The sequence below is a fragment of the Crocuta crocuta genome, unplaced genomic scaffold (genome assembly GCF_008692635.1).
Source record: "Crocuta crocuta isolate KB4526 unplaced genomic scaffold, BGI_CrCroc_1.0 scaffold143, whole genome shotgun sequence".
In the NCBI taxonomy this organism is placed as follows: domain Eukaryota; kingdom Metazoa; phylum Chordata; class Mammalia; order Carnivora; family Hyaenidae; genus Crocuta; species Crocuta crocuta.
The window spans coordinates 6,266,627-6,290,385 of NW_027529175.1; the positions used below are offsets into that span (position 1 = coordinate 6,266,627).

A 23,759-nucleotide genomic window follows, 5' to 3' on the forward strand; every position below is an offset into this window, starting at 1 on the left:
CGGCGGCGCCCGGGGCCCGGTGCTGCTGGTGGGTTGTGGCCCCCCGGCCCAGCCCGTTTGCAGGCGGACTGAGTGCCCGTTGCTGGCGCGTGTGGGCGTGTGTGGCACCATCCCTTCCAGACGGGCCTCGGGGACCCGCGGCAGCTGATGGGGTGTGGCTGCCCTCAGGCTCATGTGTGGGTTGCTGGGAACTGTCCTTTTTCTGAGGTGGCGGTGGGCTCTGGGGACACCAAAGAGAAGCTAACCGCTTTTCCTCCTTTCTCTCAAGCAGCATCCAGCATGTGTATGGCGCCCAGCACCCCCCCTTCGACCCACTATTACATGGCACGTAAGTGAGGCCTGGACTCAGGCTGCTGGATGCGCGCTCTCGGGGCCTTGTGACCCTCCGGCTCCCGGGGATTCCTGAGCGGGGAGGGACATGTGTTGAGGCCTTGCATGGCCGTCCTCTGCAGGAAGGCAGGCGCGGAGGCCCAGCCCGAGGTCAGGGAGCCTGTGCGGCAGAGCCCGGGGCCGCACCCCCTGAGCTGCTGGGGGCGGGCCTGGCTCACGGGGGTCCATTCACTGCCTTGTCCTGGGCTGCACCCTGCGCAGCCGCCTGGGGGCTGCTTTGTTCCTGGGTCTGGGCTGCTGCACCGGAGGCACGGGACAGACATTGTGGCCACGCCGGTGGTGGACGGCGGATGTTACTGCGCACACCGTGGGGCCTTGTTTAAGTTGTGCCTTCTCCAAGTCCATGTCCCAGAGGCCAGGTTGTGTGGACAGCCCCTCCTGCCCCCGGGCCGTCTCCTCCCAGATTGTTCTGCATGAGGGCTGGGCTGCTCAGGGGGACTTGCTGTCCAATGCCTCACCTTCCTGCCCCTAAATCCTTAGGAGTCTTCTTCCGGATGCTTCTTCGGATTGTGTTTGCTTTTCGCTTTACCCTCCACTCAGTTGAAGTGGAAGGCTTGCGGTGCGCCATTGCATTGGGAGAGTCCTCTCGGGCCCCCGGGAGGACAAGTAAAGGCCTGCCTTTACTTTGCAGCCTGCTCAAGGCCACACCCAAGGTGCCCACCACCCCGGTGAAGGCCAGGAGGACCAGCACCTTCCAGGAGTTTGAGAGCAACACCAGCGATGCCTGGGACGCCAGCGAAGATGACGATGAGCTCCTAGCCATGGCGGCCGAGAGCCTGAACACTGCGGTCGTCATGGAGACCGCCAACCGCGTCCTGCGCAACCACAGCCAGCGGCAGGAGCGCCGCACGCCGCCCGAGCCGTCCAGCCCCGAGTCTCCCGCGGTGCCAAGCGGCGACCTCCGGCTGGTGAAGTCCGTCAGCGAGAGCCACACGTCCTGTCCCGCAGGTGGGATGGGGGCACCGAGCAGACGGGGTGCGTTTCCGAGAGAGAAGGGGCTGGCGTCCTTTCCCTGTGGGAGATCAGGAGTGTTCTGTTAGGTGTGCGGCAGGAGCTCCCCACGGACCCAGGGTGCGGGGGGGGCTCTCCTTTGCCCTCCCAGCTTAGCGCTTCTCTCCTCCAAGTGCAGGGCAGGGTATGTGGCTTTCGGGGCTGGTCGTGAGAGGCCATGGTGAGCGCCAGGCCCCGGGGGCCCCGTCTCCCTTGGTGTGCCCCGGTGTTCAGGGGTGACATTCCCAGCCAGGGGGCCAGGCCCCTTGCATGTTCAGAGGCTGCACCTCCTTCGGCAGCTTCCAGTGATCCCCCCATCGCCTGCCCCGGGTCACGTACACGTGAGGGTGGGGTCCGGGGTTTGGAGTTATAAACTCGAGGATGAGATCAGTGCGGGTCTCGTACCCTGTGCCTGGCACTCCATGGCCTTTCTCGAGATTGCTCTCATCACTGTTTTGGGGAGTGCGTGATGTAAGACAGCAGTTACTTGCCGAGGCTCTGTGGTGGGTCAGGCACCGTTCTCAGGGCGTGGGGGCCCCAGGGAGGTCCTGGCCCTGGAGCACAGTCTGGTGAGCGGGACAGACGCTGACCTACGCATGGTTGGTAAGGAGGCACCGAGCGTGCAGGGAGGTGAAAAGTGCTGTAGGTCAAAATAGAAGCGGGACGTGGTCATGAGAGCAGGCCGGACCCTGGGGCGCAGTCTGAGACCCGGCCATCGGGGCGCCTTTCTGAGAAGATGAGAGAGCAAGGCCGGGCGCCAACGGCACAGGGGCCAGCCCCACACTCACTGGCTCCCCTCCCAGGCGCTTGTCCCCCGTGTGCGAGGAGGTGGCCATCGGCAGCCTCAGGTCATCCTGTTGGTGCACATGGGGTGGCTTCCGTGCTTTGTCGGGTCTTCAGAAACCCTTCTTACTAGTTGATTGACATTTGAAACGCGCCACATCTCCTTCGGTGAGAATGTGGTGAATTAGTTCTTTTGATCAGTTTGCATGTTAGAATAGAAACTAGTTTTTCTAAAATAGGGTGAACTTCAAAGCGTTTGAGCCTAAACATGAAAATCCGGGTAGGGCTTCCACGAGTGGATTGGGACTCCCTGTGACCCATGGGTTGTGTGCTGACCGCCCCCCTCACGCCAACCGTCCCCTGTGCTGACCACCCCCTGCGCTGACTGCCCCCTGCGCTGACCACCCCCTGTGCACTGACCGTCCCCTGCGCTGACCGCCCCGTGCTGACCACCCCCTGTGCACTGACCATCCCTGCACTGACCGCCCCCTGCGCTGACCACCCCCGTGCACTGACTGACTATGCATTGACCGTCCTCTGTGCTGACCGCCCCCTGCACTGACCGTCCCTGTGCTGACCACCCCCTGCGCTGACCACCCCCTGTGCACTGACCGTCCCTGCACCGACTGTCCCCTGTGCTGACCGCCCCCTGCACTGACCGTCCCTGCATCTGGCCACTCCCTGCACTGACCACCCCCTGCGTGCTGGCCGCCCCCTGCACGCTGAGTGCCCCCATACGCTGAGCGCCCCTGCACTGACTGACCCCCTGCGTGCTCTCAGCCTATGCGCCTCTTCCTGTTGGCAGGCGCCCCACCCTCCCCTGCCCTTTGCTGTGCTGATGCAAGGCATCAAGGCATCTTCTCAAGCCTCAGGGCCCCGGGTAGAGCCTCTGTAACACCTGCCACCGATCGGTTGTTGGTAGAGCCTCAGCCCCTGGAGACGTGGGGCCTGCCTTGGTGAGTTGGGCGGCTGTAGTGAGAATAACACAGACCGGATGGTGTGTGAACAGTTCTGGAGGCTGGAAGTCTGAGATCAGGCCGCCAGCATGGTTGGATCCTGGCAAGGGCTCTCTCTGGGTGTGGGTGGCCACCCTCTCACAGTATCTTCACGCTGGGGAGACCAGAGGGGGAAACAAGCTGCCTTGTGACTCTTGTGAGAGCGCTAATCCCGTCGTGGGGTCCCCACCCTCCTGACCTCCTCTAACCCCGATCACCTCCCGGAGGCCCTTCTTCCTAACACCATCCTGTCCGGGGGCAGGGCTTGAACATACGAACTTTGGGGTGCACAGCATTCAGCCCGTGGCCACGTGCACGGTGGGGCTGTGTCCAGCCAGGGTGGGGGTCCTGGGGGTGGCCAGCTCCTGTAAGAGCCATGGGGAGGGTGCTCCCGGTGGGTCATGCTGGGGGAGGGGCTGATAATCACAGCTGCCTCCTGCCTCCCCCTACCTGGGAGTGCGCCGTCCTTCCTTTGTGCTCGGTAAGGCTTCCGTGAGCGCCTCCGTGTCGCCATAGCAGCAGGCATTCATCCCCTGTTTGTGGGGTGGCAAGGCCTGTAGCAGGCCCTCATCACCCGCCCGCCCCACTGGCGCTGCAGCCGCCCTAGGAGCGACGCTACGGGGCCGCGCGGGGAAGGCACCCTGCTTGCCCGGAGCGGTGCTCTGCATGGTGTGGGGCAGGGCTCAAGACCCGGGGGTCTCGCTCCAGCGCCTGGCACCGGCCTCACTGCGTAGGGCAGGGCCTCTCCACTGGCGAGTCCGCCCCCCAGGGGACTTCTTTGGTTGTCACGTCAGGGGCAAGGAGTAAGTGCTCTGGGCACGAAGTGGGCGGAGACCTGGGGTGCCCGCCCCGCCCCCACCCGTGCACAGTGCTGAGGTGGCCCCTCAGGGAGCTGCGTCCACGGGGGGCTGGCAGTGGCGGGCAGAACTCGTGGGCCTGTGTTCAGTCCCGCTGGTGGCCCTTTGTCATCGGGATGGCTCACTCTGTGTTGCGCTAAGATGAGCACGTCAGTCCCTGTTCTTGCCGGACCGGCCCTGGCGCGGAGCTGGCGACTGGCAGTCTGGTGGGGATCCGCAACGAGGCGAGTCGTCCACCTCCCCCGGCGGGTGGAGCTTCAGGGTGGCGGATGGACCCAGAAGCACCCGGTGTTGGAGTCCCAAGTGTGTCTTGATGAGGAGGGCCGGGGGCCGGGGCATGTCACGGAAGGTTTCAGAGAGGGGGTGACGTCTTCAGGGTTTCCAGGACGGTGAGGCTCTGGGCTCAGGCCGGGCGGCGCCGGGTTAGCGGGCTTCCCCTGGGTCGTGCCCGTCACGCACTTCGTCTGTTTGGTTTGCAGGTTCCCCGCAGGCAGGGACTGCGTTCCACTACCTTTGTCTCCCCTTGACGTTCCCTGTCGTTACATAGGTGTTGCTGAGGTACACGGGGCTGTCCTCGGGGGGGCCTGGTGACCCCGTGCTCTCCCTGCCTCCACAGCACCCGCCCCCCCGCCCCGGCCCTGCACGGGCCACACGGCCCAGGCCCGGCCTCTGTCCAGGTGAGGGACACATGAACTCCATGTCACGTGACTGCGCGTGGGAGCCCCAGACACTGCCTTTCACAAGACACGGTCCTGTAGGGCGTTGCCTGCCTGGCCCCTGCCGGCGTGTGGGTTGGGTGCCTGTCCCTTGACGGTGCGCCACCATGGGGAGCGCGTGTCACCCTGCGCAGCATCTGCCCTGGATCGATGGCGGCCTGAAAATTCAGGGACGAGCCATGTGGGGCTCTTAGGCTGGCCTTCCCTGTGCCTGTTGTTTATCTTTTGACTGTCCTGCTTCCTGAGTAAACATTGGAGAAATCTAGACCTGAAGTCAGATGTACCTGCTTGATTTAGGGTGCCGCTGGCTTCATGACAAAGTGCGTCTTTGGCTGGGGAGGGGGCACGGCCAGGTGAGGTGTGTGTCAGTCGCTAACTGTGACTGAGCTGTGAGTGGGTGATGGGCGGGCACTGACTGGTGAAGGTTAGACCCACTCTGAGGGGCCCTGAGGGGGAATGCCCACGTGTTTTCCATTCACAGTAGCAGGGAGACCTGGCTGTGCCTTCTGGACCCCGCCTGCCCCGTCGTGGGGCCAGACGTGTGCTATGTGCGGGAGGCAGCGGTACGCACGTGTCTTTGTAAATTTTTTTATAAACTTTTTAAAATGTTTATTTATTTTGAGAGAGAGAGAGAGAGAGGGCAAGCAGAGGAGGGGTGGAGAGAGAAGGAAAGAATCCCAAGTAGGCTCCATATCGTTAGCACAGAGCCCTGATGCAAGGCTCGAACTCAAGAACCGTGAGATCATGACCTGAGCCAAAATCAAGAATTGATGCTTAACTGACTGAGCCACCCAGGCACCCCTTGTCACCCCCTCGTCATGTGTCCTAATAAATCACACGGGTCCTCTCTGAGATTGCGGATGAGTAAGATCAGCACGTTTTCTCCTGCGATAGAATGGGGGACTGTTCTTCCTGCCTGTCATTTTCCTAAAGAATCATGATGCGCAGCGAGGTAACAGATCCTGAGGGCGAGAGGGGGGAGATCTAAGCATCCTGCCACTCCCCCCTCCCCTCCCCCTGCAGAGCCCTCCCCGAGGTGGGCTGGCAGGGACGCCTCCTGCAGGGGCAGCCCTGAGGAGGGCCAGGAGGTGGATGTCCACATCTGTAGGCTTTTCTGGAAGCCTGACTGGGCTGGACTCTGCCCAGCGGCGGTGGGTCGTCTTGCTGCGCCGTGGCCCGAGGGTTTCTGTGTGAAGCCTTCCCCACCCACGTTTTTAGGGTCATGAGTCGGCCCTGCCGGAGGGAGGGAGCCGTGGGGGCCCGCCAGCCACTGCAGGAGCCAGCCTGCCTGCTTCACGTGTGTGTCCCTGGTCCCGTTTCCTGCAGTGTATTTTTCCTTCCGCTTTAAATTTCATTTTTGGAAGATGTGAGCGCTCGATGGTACTTAGACCTAGGGGTGTGCAGCCCGTCATTGCCGTCTGCTCATGGGCCCCTGGTTGGTCCTGGTGGCTCTCTCTGAGTGGCCCGTGGGCCTTGGGCGGTCTCCTGCGGCGGTTCCCTGTCCCAGCTTGCCGGCCTTAATGCCCTGCATCACCTCGGTCCTGTGCATCCTGGCCGCAGGGTCGCTGGGCCTTTGTGCGTGGTGGTTGGCGGCATTCTGGGGAGCGCTGGGCAGGCCAGCTGCTGCTGCCTCTCCTCTACGTGCAGTGGGCTCTTCCTGAGCTTTCTCTGGGTGAAGGTCCCCGCCCCACCTCCCCTACGGGGCGTGGGGAGATCCAGGGGGTTCAGAGAGTCCCTAGTGTTTTTGTGGGCTTTGTTCCAATCCACGTGTGACTCGGTGGTTTCCTTTCGTGCTCAGGCTGGGTGACCCATACAGCACCTTCGTCCCTGCTCCTTGGGCTGTGTCACCTGGCACACCTGGCTGGCCTGCTTTGGGGGACCCTGACCGCTGGTCTGCCCTGAGGCGGGCCTGGGGTTTTCCAGTCATCGTTATTTTGCCTTTGTGTGGGGCGCATCTGTGTTACCAGTAAGGCGGCCGAACTTCGTAGGTGTTTGCTAGTTTCATTTTGTTGCTCAGGAAACCCGGGTCTGCGCTGCCCGGTGACAGGAAGAAGGGGCAGCTGTGACACTGTGGCGCTCACCCAGGGAAGGTGGCGCAGGTGGGAGCCTTCTTCATGGGGAGTGGCAGTTGGGGCATCCAGGAGGCCATCCTCACCCCTGCTCTCCCCCTCCCTCTCTCTCTACAGAAAGTGCTAGCGACACTGTTCCTCTTCAGAGGTCCCAGTCTCTGCCACACTCGGTGACTGTCGCACTTGGTGGGACACCTGACCCCAGCACCCTCAGCAGCTCTGCTTTGAGTGAGAGGGAGGCCTCCCGGCTCGACAAGTTCCAGCAGCTTCTGGCCGGCCCCAACACGGACCTCGGTAAGTCCCTGCCGGTGGAGCACGGAGCAGAGCCGCGTTCTGGGATTATCCCCTCGAGAGGGGGGGTCTGTTTGTGTTTCAGGCCAGTGAGTCCCGAGGATGAGAGTCCTTTGTCCTTGCGGCTTGCTTCAGCCGTGCACTGGTAACGTGGGTCCCATGTGGCCGATCCGGTGTCCGGTGTGCTCCGCCCTGTCCCCGTTGTACCCCAGGGCACTCCTTTGGCTTCTTAGAGCCGCTTCTGGGTTGCTCCATAGGACCAGCCGGGTCTATGTCCCCGCGCTTTAGTGTTCTCGGGGGCGCGCGGCTGGTGACCAAAGTCGTGGCTGCTGCTGACTTTGCACCTTTCCCTGGGAGCCCAGAGCCGGTGTCCTGTGTGGCTGGCAGTGAGCGCTCTGGGGAGCCCAGGCTGGGCGTGTGGGGGCAGACCAGCAGGGGGCAGGGCAGTCCCCAGTCCCCGTCTGCTTCTCCAGGGCTTCTAGAGCCAGGACACTTCGCAACCAGGCCAGAGGCTTTCACTTTAAGCCCCTCCGCTGAGCCTGCTTGTCTGCCGCCTGTGAGCTTTCCCCGCGCACATCTCGTCTCTGTGGAGTGCCACCGCACAGGGCATCTCGCCGGACGCGGGCGCCCCTGGAAGGTGGGACAGGCGTGGTCATGAGGGCACCTCAGCCAGCGCAGCCAGGGGGGCCCCAGGGCTGGCGAGCCCAGGCGGGCAGTGTCCTGCTCGGCCAGCAGGTGGCGCACGAGGCATGCGGCTGGGCCACGGGGCCAGGCTGGGTGGGAGGAGCCTGGAAGCTGGGAGACCCTGTCCACCAAGGGGCTCCCCTCTGGGCACAGAAGGGTTCTTCCCTGTGGGTTTTATTGATTGCTTTGTGCATGCACGTTTTACACCTTCATGCAGCACCGAAGGACGTGCAGCGGAGAGTCAGTCTCCTCTCCCTCCCTGCCTTCTAGGTGTGCTTCCTGGCACGTGAAGTTTTAAGCTTTTTATTTTGATGTAATGTCAGATTTACACAGAAGTTGCAAGAATGGTATAGACGACTCCCACGTTAATTCACCAGTTGCTTGTATTTTGTCCCGTGTTTGTTCTGTGTGTGTACTTGTGTGTATGCATGTTTTTCCGGAAAGTTTGCGTTTGAGTCCGTTGGACATATTGTATCCCTGTCGTCCAGAGAACATCCCAGTGTGTTTTCCAAGCACGCAGATGTAATCACGGCAGTGTTGTCAGAGTCGGGACATTTCTCGTCGGTACTGTGCTCTTATCTCCGCCACGGCCCATGTTCACGTGGTGCCTGTCGTCCCGTGACGCGCCGGCTGTCTTTTCCCTGGTGCGTCGTCTCCGGCGGCCCTAGCGGTGTCCCAGCCTTGCGCCGGGTCCCTGGGTGTCTGTGTGTTGGGAGAGGGCAGGCCGGCTGTTCCGCGGTGCCCGTCAGTGTGGCTTGTCTTGTTTCTCCTGATGAGATGCGGGCGGGCCAGTCATTGGCACGAATGTCACGTAAGAGGTTTGCGATCTCGTCGCCGTGGTGGGAGGCCGCCGTGCTGGCTCATCCCAGTGTTGATGAGTTGAGTCCAGTCACTTGGTTAAGAAGGCGTCTGTCAGTTCCTTCCCTGGAAAGTTGCTCATTTCATCTGCCAGTTAAGAAGTCATTTCTAGACAGGCACTTTGGTGTCTGCACATTTGCACAACCAGTTTTCTTTTTCCACACGCGTGGTAATGCTGCTCTGCTCACGCCTTTGAACTTGCCAGTGTGTTTCCCGTGCTTGTGCTGGCGGAGCACGTGGCCCGTGCTTTGCTGTGCAGCCTGCCGGTCTGCGGTGCCCGGGACTCGTCACTGCCCCTCGTCACTGCTGTTAGCGGGTTCAGGGACAGCCCTTCAGAGCCGTGGTCCTCACCGTGAGCTGGCGACTGGGCCGCTAATAGAGTACCCTGGGTGTGGGTGTGGCGGAGGGGAGCCTGACTGCTGGGCGGGGTGGCAGGGGTCGCGGCCTCCACACCAGGGTGGCAGGTGGACCTGGCGTGACGGAGTCTGGTCTCGGGGTTTGAGTCCCAACCGCAACCACTTGCTTTTCTAGCCTCCCAGCACAGCTGTGCCCTGGAGGCAGGGCGGGGAGGCCGAGTCCCAGAGGCGGGGTGGGGGTGCCGGGGACGCTGCTCTCTGGCCCCGTGAGGGAGCGAGCCCGGCACTGCTCCCGCTGTCCTCGTTGGTCTGCCCTGTACGCTCGCGGTGCCGGTGTGCAGACCCAGGGCGTGGCGCCTGCGAAGTGCCCAGGAGCGTGCCCGCACGGGATGAATGCTGCCTGGTGGGGTCAGTGCCTTGCTCTGGTTCATTTGCGTTGGCCCGTTTCCCTTTAACTTTTCAGAGCACCGACGTGCGTGGTCACTGTGTGGTCGCCGACAAGTCAGGGCGGCTCGCGCGCGTCCCCTTGGCTGGTTAAGCGGTTTCTCATGGTAGGCGGCGAGGAGGTGGTCGGGGAAGACAAGATGGGGGCTGGCGGGAAGTGCAGCTGTGGTCCAGGATCGGCGCCCCCGTCAGGCCTCACACGCGCGTCGTCACTGGCCCGACTTGTGGGAACGAAAGTCCTGCTTGGAAACAAAGCTCTCAGGACCTCTGGGCAGAGGGGCGTGTATGGGCAGGATGAAGGTTACCAGGTACAGATAAGATTCTTTTGTTGGGCTGGTGGCCTTCTGAACTCTCTGCTAGCTAAGTATCAAATCTAACACCAAGAGGCTAAGACCAAAGCTTTCAAACTTAAACAATTACTGGATTTGTATTTAGTGGCAGGAGAAAACACAGCCAGTGAATTGCCTGTTTTTATACGGCATTTAAGATAGCCTTGGAAGACAGTGGAATATATTATCTTCACATTACATAAAAGACATAAGTGGCAAATATTTGCCAATGTTGGAGAAGCAAATCACTGATGTGAGAAGTGCCCACAGAAATAATTCTACCTGCTGAATGTCATTTCGTCGGCGGAGAGCTGTTTTTCTTTGTTTAGCTTGTGCTCTGTTATGAGCCTGGGGATGGAAGTAGCAAATAGAACTTAACAGCTCATTCTGCTCTTAGCATTGACTCAATATTTACTTGTGCAAAAGGCTGCCTGCTTTGAAGCCCAAGAAAATGACACTTGGAGGCGTTCATTTTTATCACGTGCGGCTGCGTGGGAGTGGGATCGGGCCGTGTGCAAAACACATGGGTCCCGAGGCCCGAGGAGCCCGCGCCTTACAGCGGTGGAGCCTTGAGGTCAGGGGTGTGAGGCGCCCGGCCCTGGCACTCCACGTGTTCAGACGTGACGAGGGAAGGAGTGAGGCCAGGTGACCAGTCTCATTCTAGCTCCGCGTGAGCGCCCGGGCTGGCTTGCAGATGGTGAGCATCCCCGTAGACAGAGGCGGGGAGGCGAGGTGGCTGTTGGGGGCAGGGGTCCATGGAGCTGTTCACCCCGGAAACAAGACTTTGAGTTATGTACCCTCAGGACCCGGGCCGGAGGAAAGCCCTGTGCGACCGTGGTGGCGGGACGAGGCAATTCAGCCCGTGTCAGGCCCTGACCGCGTGACCCGCTCTTAGCAGGCGACTGGGGAAACGAGGTGCACCCTGCGGGCTCCTGTGGCCAGGAGGTCGTTTATGTAAAGCACCCACCATAGTTCACTGGCTGCGGGTATGGGCGCTGGGGAGAAACAGGGAAGCAGACCCCGGGCCCCGATCTCCAGGAGCTGACACTCCGGTGCGAGGAGACAGGCAGGCACACGCGCACATTCGGGGCTCCGGAAACTACTGGAAGGTGCTAAGTGCGCGTAGAGGACAAACTGCTGAGGCAGAGGCTGGGTGCTGCTATGGGAACAAGCAGCACCCTTGGGACAGGCACTTTCGTTGATTTAATTTAATTTATTTGTTTACTTAAAAGTATACTTATTTACTTAGAGAGAGAGACAGAGAGAGAGAGAATTACAAGCTGTCAGCGTGGAGCCTGATTTGGGGCTTGAACTCATAAACTGCGAGATCATGACCCAAGCTGAAATCAAGAGTCGGACACATGACGGAGCCCCCCGGGCGCCCCTGGAGGAGGCAGCTTTAAGGGAAGGTTGAGTTGAAGGTGGGTAGGGGTCTTCCGGGGAGCAGCCGGCTGCGGGACAGGGCACCCAAGCTGGAGGAACGGGAGCAGCAGCTGAAGCCCAGGGCCTGGTGGGGCGGGGAGGGGGCAAAGCCCAGCCAGCAGGAAGGGACAGGCCCTGGGGGCTCAGAAGGCCGAAGAAGGAGCTCAGCGTGAAGCCTCTGGGAGGCTTTGAACCTGGGGAGCAAAGCTTGGCACAGGGCCTCTAAAATTTCTTCTGTGGAAGAAAGAGCCACAGAAGACTTCTGGGCAGGGTGTTGCCAGTGGCCTTGGGCTGCGGATCAGTCCTCGGGCAGCCACTTGGGAGGGCGGAGGCTGAGGGAGGAGATCAGGGTAGTAGACTGGGGAAGGGGCCGAAGGTGTGGGCTGGGGGTGCGCAGGGCAGGGCAGCCAAGGGGGGCCGGGCACCTGGTTGGACGTGAAGCCGGGTAGACTGGGGAGCCAGGGACGCCCAGACTGTCACGGTGGGAGCCTAGGGCTGTACGGAGGCGGTGGCTGGTGCACACAGAGACGCAGTGTTTCACTGGGGACACAGAATCAGGTGCTCGTGAAACAGAGCCAGGGAGAGCAGTGTGTCCAAGTGACCGCACATGTGCTGCCATTTTGGGTCCTTTCTCTGGGCTGGTGCAGTGCTCTGTGTGTGTGTCTGTGCATGCGGACGGTCCCTGGCATGGGGACAGTCCCCAGCTTACCAGTAGTTCAATTCACTGTTTCCACACTTTATGGTGGTGCCAAAGCGATATGCTTTCGGTGGAAATTGTACTTGGAATTTTGAGCTCGCTGTTTTCCCGGGCCAGCGATCCGTGGGACGCTCTTCTCTCATGGCGCTGGGCAGCGGCCCCAACTTCCCGGTCAGGTGATCACAAGGGTCGGCGGCGGTCCATGGCGACCATTCTCTCCCTCACTTTCTACACGGTGTTCGGGCAGTTCCAGGGGACAGTCGGCACCCCGCTGCGGACTGCGCTCTGTGCTGGCTGGTTTGCCCCGCCGCAGGCTAACGCGAGGACTGAGCACGGTAAGGTCGGCCGCGCTAAGCGGTGGTGCGCGGCAGGTTAGAGCATTGAGTGCAGAGGCCAGTCAGAATGTACGGCACAGGTCCTGACCCCAACATGGCATTTGCTCCCGATGGGTCTGGCCCTGGTTTGCAGCTGAGAAGGTTGAGTCTTAGGTGCCACAGGGGGGCCCTGGGGCCCTACAGTGACGGCCTGGCAGGGAGGGAGCTGGTTCCGACGCAGGCTCCTGCCGCACTCATTCCTGGTTTGTGTAGCCACAGAACTTCTCCCTGCTCTTTGGAGGCCTGAGAGGTAGGGGCCATTTCATTCCAGAGGGAGCAGAGGGCTTGCCCTGGGCGCCACGGGATGACCCATGGCCCAGGACCCGAGGCACTGAAGGCACTGCGGGGAGGGCACCTCTGCCCTCTCGGGTCCTGGCAGTGGGCTGGGAGTGCCCCGCATCGCCCTCTGGTGGCCAGGTGCCAGCCCTGCAGCCGGAGCTGCGTGGCCACAGCAGTGCACCTCCAAGCTGTCCTCAGGGCCAGGGTGGCCGAGGGGGGGCGTTGGGGCGGCTGGAACCGGAGGGGTGACAGGAGAGCTCCAGCTGACGCGTCCCTCCCTGGAATCTGCCTGGGGAGGACGGCACCGGGAGCTTCCAAAGCGCAGAGACCTGGGGGGGGACTAAGGGCCACCTGATCTGTGGTCTGTGCAGCCTGCTGTAGCGGTGACTCTGTGCACCCAGCNTCCCCACTGCGCTGCGCTCCTGCTCCCCTCTTTCTCCTCCCCTCCTGCTGCACTCCTGATGCCCACCTTCCCTCCCAGGCCTCCCCTCTCCACTTCCCCACCCCTCCCGTCCTCTCCCCTGCCCAGGACTCTCTCCCTCCCGCCCCCTCTCCTTGGCGGAATGCACGTTGGCCCCACGGCTTAGTTGGCCTGCTGTGTCCCCTGTTTATCAGAGGCGTGGACCCCGTGGTTCTTCACCCTGTGGTGCCCCCCCCCCCCCCCGGAGGTCACAGCCTGTAGAGCGGGGCAGGCATGGGTGATCGCCCCCTCGGGCTGTCAGGAAGCCTGGAACGGGCCTCCGAAGCCAGGCTTTTACGACGTTTCTGTGCTTGGAGGAAATGTACTTTTAGTGAGACAGAGAGTGCTGATGGCTTCCTGAGACCCCCCTGCCCCCCTGCCGGCCCCTGCGGCTCAGGCCCGGAGCGGGGATGGCCGCGCAGGTGGGGTGAGTGTGGAGGCCGTGGCGGCCCTCCTCCCATGGCTCCCGCGTCTCTGGGTCCCGACGTCCATGTGCCGAGCTCCCCTGTGCCCGGGACGCACCATTACCGCCCCTTCTGACCGCGTGAGCAGGTGTGAGAGCAGGGGACGCCGTGGGGACCGTCCCCCTCAGGAACATGGGGCAGCGCCCACCGGCCAGCCTTCCTGGTGTCCCTCAGCCCGCCCCAGGCTGCACCGTGTCCCGCTCCTCCTGCAGGCCCCGCGCTTGCACCCGCAGCACGTCTCTGCCAGGCCAGAGGAACACGGGGCAAGGCGCCTTCTGGAACCTACCTCCGTAAACCGTCTGTTGTTAGAGGCGGCTCTGGGTTGAAGGCATCAGCTGCGTTGAGTTCACAAGGACCTGATTCCCCCCTGACCCTGCAGCCGGCTGTCTCTTGTTTCCGCACACGGTGGTGCCCTTTCCCGTGTCCCTCCTGTCCCCTCACCCCCCACCCCCCACATTGGGTGATCACCACATCTTATTGGCTTAGTCGTTTTTTTTAATTTTTAAAATGTTATTTATTTATTTATTTTTGAGAGAGAGAGAGACAGAGACAGAGACAGAGACAGACAGAGCATGAGTTGGAGAGGGGCTGAGACAGAGTGAAGCACAGAGCCTGACATGGGGCTCGAACCCACCAATCGTGAGATCATGACCTGAGCTGAAGTCAGATGCTTGACCGACTGAGCCACCCCAAGCGACCCCTCTCATTGGCTCTGTGTGCCTACCTCCTCCACCCCACACCCTGCTCCAAGTCACCACATCTCGCCTGCTGGTGACAGCGGCCTCCTCACCGGGGCCCACGGGATCTTCTGTGCCCAGGGCCATGCTGCACACGTCCGTCTGTGATCCTTTGAAAGTGAGATCCAGGTCAGCTACTTTGCAAAGCTGTCCAGTGCCCCCGTTTTGCTCAGAGGGACAGCCGTAGGCCTGATGACAGCCTTCAAGGCCTGGTGGGACCTGACCCGTCCCTCTGTGTTCTCTGTGCCCATGCCCCCGGCCTCTGCGCTGCTGTCCCTCTGCCCTGGATTTTTGCATGACTCCCTCCCTCCAGGTCTCTGCTCAAGTGTCCCCTCGTCGTGTGGATCTCATGACTGCGCCGTGGGCAGCAGCGGCGGGAGGCACTTGCCCGGAATGCCTTGCCCGCTTTGTTCCCTCCTCCGCCAGCCCCGTCTTCCTGCAGCGCACCCTTCGCCCCTGCCCGCCTGGGCGTCTTCTTGCTCTTGCGGCCCCCGCCCTCCAGGAGGGGCCAGGCGGGTGCTGCTGAGCGGCTGGACATTTCTGCCCTCCCTTCGGGCCCGCCCAGCCCTCTATGTCTCGTTTTGTTCCTTTAATTACTCAGGACTCCTGGTGGCTCAGTGCAGTAGCAGGCACCTCTCACCCAGACCCTGCGACCTGTGACCATGTGCCTGTGTTTGCCCTCTGGGCTCCGCCTCCCGCAGGCTCCCGCCTCCGGGGCCTCTGCCCAGCGTGGCTCCCCGTCCCCCCCGCCCAGGCCAGGGCCGCACACCTCCATCCTCTGCTTCAGCTTCCTGCCCTGGCGCTTCTGGGAGCATTGTTAACACGGCGCTGTGGGAGGTTAGAGAGATGGGAGAGATGATAAAACCAATGACCAGGTTTACTGCTGGGGGAGCCCCGCGTCGGGCTCTGTGCTGACAGCTCGGAGCCTGGAGCTGCTTCAGATTGTGTCGCCCTCTCTCTCTGCTCCTCCCCTGCTCACACTCTGACTCTCTGTCTCCCAGAAGTAAATGAAAAATGTTAAAAAAAAAAAAAAAGCACTTGCCACTGTGCATGCACGCTGAGTGTCGAGTCTGTGTGTCCTGTCAGCCCCCGGGCGCCCCTGGGAGGTGCTCCCCATGCCGGCTCCCTGCGTCATTGCGGCCTTGGGACAGGAGCGCAGGCGCCCTGGGGACATGCCGTCCCCAGCGACCTTCCTCCAGGCCACACAGGTCCCCCGTGGGCTGCGTGCAGTGGCGCGATTGAGTGTGAGTCCGTGAGAGGTAGTGCTTCCTGCAGTATCGCCTGCAGGGCAGGCGCACAGTTTGACAGGAGGCCTCGCAGGGCTCGTCAGGGAACTCTGTCGAGTGAGCGCTTTCCGCGGGCAGTCCTCGGAGCAGACGCCAGAAACCCATTCCTGAGTCTCCTTCACAGTCTTCAAAGTCAGTCTTTCACACGTTTGTCTTTTCTCTTCGATACTTGGTTGTTTAGGGTTGGATGTTGGATGAGCGCTTGGGCAGGGGTGAGGTGCGTCTCCTGTTTCCTGTGTGAGGGTGAGAGAGGGCAGGAGGGAGGGCGGACTGCTCCTTGCCCTGTGCGGCTGTGTGCAGCCCCCGTCCTGTCTGCCTCTCATCGTGGCTCAGCTCCGTCTGTCTCTCTGCGGGTCAGTGGGAAGCTTGTGGGTCGCCTGCCCTGGCCTTGCGGGCCTGGGAGCGGCCCGGGCACATTCTCGGGAAGCGGTGCTGGAGGGCGCCAGTGCTTCCTTTCTGTCCCCATAGTGGGGATCGCATCCGGTTCACCGGCTGACACGGGGTGCCTTGCGTTGAGGGGTATCGGCAAGCACTTGTGTTGGGCTGCAGGTACCAGAATCTGGCTCGGGGACTTGTAAACAAATGGGATTTAGTTTTCTCTGCCCGATGCGTGTTGGCGCTGTCCCCTGTCATGTCATCGACCAGGTGAGCGGGTGGCCACGAGATGGGGTCATCCTCTCGTGTGAGGTGAAGGGCGGTCACCCCAGCACCTGGATTCATATCAGGAAGGCAGTTTGGCCAGAGCTGGGTCACATGTCAACCCCCAGCTGCAAGGGACCCTGAGAGATGAGAGTCTCATGTGGCCCAGTCACTGGCACCTTGAAAGTGGGGTTCTGGTAGGGAAGAGGCAGGGATGGAGACTGGGGAGACAGCCACCCGTGTTTGTCACTCAGATCTGCGGGTTCGTGTCACATCACCGCACCTCTGGTCCCTTGCAGTCAGGGACTGTGTAGCTGGTGCCTAACCCCACGCCTGATGCATCGTGGGACCCAGACGATGCTTGAATTGCCTCGCAATGTATGCGGAATAGTGGGCGTGGAGGGAGTGGATGGGTGCACTTTGAAGTTCACGGGCAGACACAGCCTTTAGAACCAGCTCTCCCCTGCCCTGTGGTTTCCCCAGAAATGGAGTGGACGCTCTGAAGGGCCACAGACCACTGCACGCTGAGTGTCCAGCTCTGGAAACTGCAAAGAAAGTGACCTTTCTGTTTTAAGATGGTTTATGCTTTCTGTGGTCTGTTAGGAGAGGGAACGGCTGCCAGCGTGTAGGGCGGAGCCGAGGGGAAAGTCGCGCGGAGGACGGCTGTAAAACTGTTGCCTCAGGAGAATGTGCTGATGCCCTCGGCCCTCGTGGGGTGTGGTGGGGAGCTGTCCCCGAGGACAGAGCGGTGACGGAGCCAGAGCGGGCACGGCTGGTGTCTGAGGCAGGCGGTCACACCAGGGGCTGGAATGGTACGTGCTGATTGTGGGCCCGTGAGCCCTTGCGGAGGACTCGCGTCGCACGCGCCCCTCGGTTCCAGGTGCTTCTGTGCTCGGAGCTGTTGCGAGCGCAGTGGGCTTCCGGGCGTTGAAAGGGGGGAGCACAGCTGTCACCTTGGTGCCATGATGCCGCTGTCTGAGTCCGTTCCGGCTACAGCAGCGCAACACTAGACTGGGGGCTTCTTGTGACACATGTCCCTCTCTCGCCGTCCTGGAGGCTGGAAAACCAGGGCCCAGGTGCTGGTCCTCATGTGGCCGCGGCGGGGGGGGGGGGGCTCCCTGGGGTCTCCTGTATACGGACCCCGACCCCACCCCTGACCCTGCTCCTGGGCCCTGGTGCCTGCTCGCCTCCCAGAGGCTCCGGCTCTAGGCAGTGTCCTGTGAATTCTGGGGCCACCAGCAGTCGCTTTGCTTGACGGGACATGGTGGTGCTTGGTCGCTTGCCCACGGAAGTACCTCACTGGTTTGGTGGTGACCCTAAGTGATGGATGGGGCTGGCGGCACCCCGTTAGCCCCATTGTGCAGATGAGAAAACTGAGGTTCAGGAAAGGAGGGTGACGTGCCTGAGGTTAGAGCCGACTGGTGCCCGCGGTCCTTGGGCTTCTCACGCGCTCCCTTCACCCCGCTTCCTGCTGTGCCCCCTGTGGGCAGCTGGACACGGAGCTCCCGGTGGACGTGCGGGGCAGGAGCAAGTCCTGCAGAGCAGAAGAAAGAAGCCAGGAAGGAGCGTCTAGTGAGTGGGAGTGTCAGGCCCGGGAGAGGACGGAGAAGTCCGTGCGGCCTTACAGCGGGTTTACCGCGGGCGGAGGTTGGACTTCAGGGCAGCAGCCAGAATAGAGAAGGCGCGGGGCTTTGTGGAGGGAGGTGAGGAAGAGCACCTTGATCCTGGATTTATTGTGGGCGGGAAACGTTGCCAGTATGGCTCTGGTTGGGTTTTTAGCCAACTCTTGAGAATAGTATAAATGGAAGGCTTTCTGGTAAAATCTTAGACTATGTGCAAATTGGTCCTAAAGGGAAAAAGTTCAAGTTTGTTAGAATGCTTAAAAAAACCAATGTCATTTTCTTGGGTAAGTTCCTCTAAGAAAATTAGGCAAGGATGTTTTCAAACCCACTTTTAAACCCATGATGTAACTCTTGTGTCTGTCCAGGGTCCTGGAAGTAGGTCGGCACAGCACAGACGGTGGGGAGCCCCAGCTGTTAGTCTACCACCACCCCCTGCCTCTCGGCACCTTGGCGACAGAGCACGTGGACAGCGGGGCTCGGGCTGTAGGCCTCACGAGGTGCCCATTGTGCTTTGCTGTTTGTTAGCAGAGCAGCCTTGGCAGTATTTTCTTTTTGAGCTTCTTTGATTTATTTTCTTCATCTGTAAAATGGGTACAGTGACACTCGCGTCCACACTGTCTTGGAGGCTGGATGAGCTAATCCCAAGAGGGGGTTAGTGCAGCGCGTGGCATCCGGTGGGCCTGCCCTCTCGCCCGTGTGGCCTTCTCTTCCCTCCGCCTCCTCCCCCTCCATTGTCTTCCCCACAAGGCGGAGGGGCTACAGGTCGATGTGTTATCTTTGTTTTCCAGTTAATATTGTATTGTAAGCCTCTGCCATGTGGCTATAATCTTCATAACCATCATTTTTAATGGCTGTATGATGTTTTAGGAATGATTTTTACTTAAAACTTTTATTAAAATTGTATATCTGTCTAAATCAACATTTAATGTTTGTGTCTAATCAAAATCTAGGCATTTAATGTAAGTATTCAAAATACGTAAGGTAGGTTACACTGACAGAATTGCTCCTCGGTGTCCTGGAGGAGGAGGGGTAAGAAGACACCAGAGTTTGTCACTTCAAGTTTGGGAACTGGTAATATTTCATTTTTTGTTCACTAGACTTCTAAAAAATATTTTTTAACACTTAGTCATTTTTGAGAGGGGGGCAGAGAGAGGGAGAGCACGAGCAGGGGAGGGGCAGAGAGAGAGACAGACTGAAGCAGGCTCCAGGGTCCGAGCTGTCAGCACAGAGCCCGATGTGCTGCGAGACCATGACCTGAGCCTAAGTCAGCCGCTCAGCTGACTCAGCCACCCCGGTGACCCAACTAGTCTTTTTTTTTTTTTTTTTTTTAATTGAAAAAGCTGCATTATGCAGTTTTAAAAAGTCTAGGTTTGTCCCTGAGGCCGTGCGTGATGGCTGGGTCTCCCCCCCCACCCCACCCCAGTGCAGCAGCCCCCGTTCGTTAGCTGCTTTCGGGAGCGTTCCATGCGCACAGGCAGCCGTGTGAAGGTGCGTGCACGGGCTCCTCCCCCTTTCTTTCCAAAATACAAGTTGGGGTGCGCTCAGCTCCTGGCCCCCTTCCTCGCTGAGTGCGTCAGGGCTCCTGAGAGCAGGGGGTTCCGTGAGCACAGCCATCTCTTCACAGATGTCAGAGCGCCGAGGGATCATCACGTGTTCAGGGAGCATGTTCTGTCTTACAGTTGAGGTCAAGTCCACGGAACATACAGCGAAGCATCTGGAGGTGAGCTCGGGGGCGTTCAGTGCGTCCGTGACGCTGTGTGACCTGCACCAAGTGTAGTCTGGACACAGAATGATGATCGGAAATGTAGCCATCGGAGTGTTTGGCAGAAGAGCAGTGACAGAATTGGATGTTTTCTTCTGTCAGCCGAAGAGGTGGCTCTCCCACGGCCCTTGGGTTGCCTTGTGCAGTGAGCCCGTGGTTAGGCTCCACTTACGTCAGGAGCAGTTTACGTCCTGGAAGCAGGAACTGTCAGCCCCGTGGCTTCGGGCTCCCGTGCGTGTGCCTGGTGCACTGTGCCAGGATCACAGGAGGCTTGGACCGGGCATGAGCGGCACGGTGCCGTGCACTGGACACTGTGTGGTCCGGGAGGGGGGCGGCCCCGCAAGGCGTGGGCCCCCGAGCCCTGTCCGTGCCCTGCGTGTTGCCCGTGCCTGGTGCACGGAGCCCTCACAACCAGCCTTCCCCTGTTAGAGCGAGTCCCCTGGGTGGAAATGGCCCAGTTGAAACTAAACCTTGACTCTGACTGCGGGGTCCGTGCACCTTCACCTGCAGCTCGTGGGGCCTTGGGTCTCACCTGGCCTCACTTGACGGGGCCAGGGCTCTGGGACAGCTCGGAAGGTAGCGTGTTCACCTATGTTATGTTCCTCAGGGTCCTCACAGTGGTTGGGAGGTGAAGGCTGTGCTCCTCCCAGGGCTGCAGGGCTGCTGGTGTGCGTGCAAGGGGCTTCCCGGGAGTCCCTGCTGTCCTGCGCGCCCCGTGTCCCGCATGCGGACGGTGCTCTGACCGCTGGGCAGCGGTGTCCCTCTGATCCCCATGGGCCATGATGCTGTGAGGCGTCGTGTGACTGTGTGTTTGCAGTCTTTCCCGAAAGAGAAGATCCCGTCCTTTGGAACTAGGTGGTTTCTGTGGGAACAAGATCTTTTGTGCAATATTGATCTAACCCTTTGTCTTTGTCATCCTCGCTACAATACACTGGTTGTTCCGGAAGTTTATGATGTGGAGAAGGGGGAATACGGGATCAGAAACAGGCGTGGGACCCCTCTACCTCATGCCCTTGGTACACCCGCTCCCTTTTCCCGACTGTGGCAGTGCCTTGGTTGTGCCCTCGTCATCTCTTCATTGAGGCTCACACCCTTTGTCCTAACATTTTGTTCAGGTTAATGCCATTTGCGTGAGGTCGGGCTGATGCAGCGCACTCAGCAGATGTTTGTGGGTGAGGTTCTGTGCGGCTAGGTGACTTGACCTTGCTCTGTGGGGTGTTGCAGGTGCCTGGTGCTCCTTGGTTGGCCTACGGAGGCGAAAGTTGACCTTAAGGAGGGGAGATTTTATCCCCAGTCCGCTGCCAAGGGGTGGGGGCAGGGCTGCCGTGTCCCCAGGCTATGGGGTGGCCTGCGAGCAGCCCTGGTAGCTTTTTGCATCTGGGGAGCGTGTCCGTGCTGGGTTGTGTATCAGGGTCTGGTCGTTGGCAGTGGTCCGGGACGTGACTCGTTCCCAAGCTCCGTGTGTGCAGGGCAGTGAGCTGACCTCGGGTTCCTGTGGACTCTCACCAGTGGGCGTCTGGGTGTTCGACGTGCTCGTTTTGTTTTTTTTTGTTTTTTTTTTAGAAAAAAATTTTTTAACGTTTTATTTCTGAGAGAGAGAGACAGCGTGAGCAGGGGAGGGGCAGAGAGAGAGGGAGACACAGAACCTGAAACAGGCTCCAGGCTCTGAGCTGTCAGCACAGAGCCTGACGCGGGGCTTGAATCCACAAACCGTGAGATCATGACCGGAGCCCAAGTCGGACGCTTAATTGACTGAGCCCCCCAGGCGCCCCACGACGTGCTCATTTTGGAGGGTGCAGGCATGGGGTGGGGGGTCACTGAGGCCACCTTGGAAAGGCTTCAGTGCCTGTCACCAGGCTGGCCAGGGAGTCCGGTGAGGAGGTGGCCAGGGGACAGACTCTGTGGTTGGGCAGCAGAGGCCCTGTGGGTTCACCTGTCCTGCCATTCATCCGGCAGATGTTTAGTGGATCGTTGGCAAGTACCGGCTCCCTTGCTGGACGGTGACGTCCCTTTATTTGATGGCTGTGTAGGATCCCGAGGGGCCACATCTTGTCTTTCTAGTGTGATCTCAGTAGCTGGAGGAGAGATGAGGCTGTCNACCATCCCAGGCTGGAGGGCGAGCGCAGGTCTGGCCTTGAGAAGGAAGGCGTGGAGGGGAGGCAGCGATGACTGTGTGTCAGCAGAAGCTGCATGGCCACCTGGACGGAGCTGTGGGTGGTCCCCGACGGAGCTGTGTGCAGGCACACCGGCGCGGTAGCCATGGGACTGTTTTTAGGGACCGCACAGGTGGCGTCACGGTGTCGGGGGCAGCCGGCCGGCACAGCCCGCGCGTGAGGTCCGGTGTGTCTGAGGGGCCTGTGTTCAGCCTGCTGCGCCGCAGGGCCAACAGGTCTGTGGACAAGGCGGAGGTGGGAAAAGCCGGCAGCGTGTGGTGGGGCCACGGCTCGGAACCAAGGCATGTGGGTCTGAGGCAGCCCTGGGGCGGCGGGGAGAACACGGCCGTGGCGAGGAGGTGCTGAGATCTTGAGTTCAGATCCCGTCTCTGCCACCGTCAGACCTTCTAGTTTCTGGTTTCATCCTTGGCCTCACTTTCCTTCTCAGGAAAGTCTAGGAATTGGTGCAGATGTACCAGAGGTCAGAAGCGCTTGACATGTCAGCTGTTCTGTGGGTAATTGGCAGCCATGGAAAGTTTTTGGGTGTGGGAGTGGACGGATCAGAACCGTGCTTCGGGGAGGTTAATCTGGCTTCTGTTCCTCTGTGATAATCATGCTGTAGGGCTGCGAGTGACAATGTCTGGGTGACACTCTGAGCTAAAGCAGCGAGTGAATTAACCGTGCTTTGAACTGTAGCTCTTTGGAACTCCCTCGTGCCGTTTGTGGGTCTGATGGAAGGTTCGGCTCCCCTGCCCGCCTCCTCCTCCTGCTTTCTCAGGGCACCAGCCCTTTCTTCTCTGCACACCCTGTGCTCACAGCAGGCTCAGATATAATGAGGCTGTTTGGAGCCGGCTGCTGGTGGGGGATCGACATGGGAACGTGGGAGCGTTCACACATCGCGAGATCACAAGTGGCCCCTGTGACGCTGGCCTTGGGGACGCGCTGGCTGTGCGGCCCACTCTTGTCTGTCACTGTGTTGGATGCTTGGCCTTGGATCCTCCTCGGTCACCTGGCCCAGCGGGCCGGCCTGCCCCTGCCCGGAGCCGCCGGCTGGTGCCCTTCTGGCGACCCCGAATCCCGCACGCCCTCTGACCGGCTCGCTGGGGCCGAAGCCAAGTGTTTCAGTGAGTGTGGATGAGGAGTGAGCGGAAGGCACACCGTGTTTTCATTTTAAAGAGGCAGCCGGGTGATCCGTGTTTTATCACAGCACTGTTGTCAGATTTGGAACTGCCACCAACTTACATTTCCTAGTCCTTGTAAACTTAAATCTGCCTGTTTCGATGTCCTCTTAGCATTGATCTTGCTTCCATTCTTTGTGAGCCGTCTTACAGTTTTGGGGGCACTCACCATGTCGCAGGTGCACAGCAGACCCCGCCGGTGTGGCCCGGAGCTGTGGCGTGGGGGTGCGTGGGGTCCCCCGCTGCCCCGTCGCTACCCCCCACAACCCCTCGCCGCCTCGTTCATCTCTCTGGCAGCCAGCACCTCTTTCTCTTTTTTTAAAAAAAATTTTTTTTTTTAATTTTTATTTATTCCTAGGAGAGAGAGAGATAGACAGCGTGAACAGGGGAGGGTCAGAGAGAGAGGGAGACACAGACTCCGAAACAGGCTCCAGGCTCTGAGCTGGCAGTCAGCACAGAGCCCGACGCGGGGCTCGAACCCACGAACCGCGAGATCATGACCTAAGCGAAAGTCGGACGCTTAACCGACTAAGCCACCCAGGCGCCCCAGCCCGCAGCTCTTTCTGTATGCGGGTCCCTGGGTTTCATTTGGTTGCCCCTTTACTTTAATGACCTTCTAGATCAAACTATTGAATATTTCACTAAAGTGCACTTTTTTCATCCATTTATTCATGGTTATTTCCTTAATAAAATATATATTGAATTAGTAAGACGAATTTTTTTATGTGCACCAATTCTATCAGAAGTCATTAAAACTTTTCTAGATTTGGGCCTTTTGTGCTTGGAAATTCTATCCCCATTACCTAAACCAAATATGCAAGTGTAAAATCTATTTAGCAAAGTCATTTTTTGATCTTTAGTATGTAGCATTTAATTTATAGTTATTTTCAATGAGATTTTAAATTTGCTTTGGCCAGAATGAAT

The 23,759-nt window shown here is 59.9% G+C and overlaps 1 protein-coding gene across 1 annotated transcript in view; it reads left to right on the plus strand.

Moving 5' to 3' along the window:
* Window positions 1-23,759, plus strand: part of TBC1D22A (TBC1 domain family member 22A) — a 213,395-nt gene that overhangs the window by 20,768 nt on the left and 168,868 nt on the right. Inside the window, exons 2-4 of the mRNA XM_077757903.1 lie at window positions 272-328; window positions 1,022-1,338; window positions 6,918-7,094. Coding sequence (XP_077614029.1) covers window positions 272-328; window positions 1,022-1,338; window positions 6,918-7,094 — 551 coding nt within the window. The remainder of the gene's footprint in view (window positions 1-271; window positions 329-1,021; window positions 1,339-6,917; window positions 7,095-23,759) is intronic.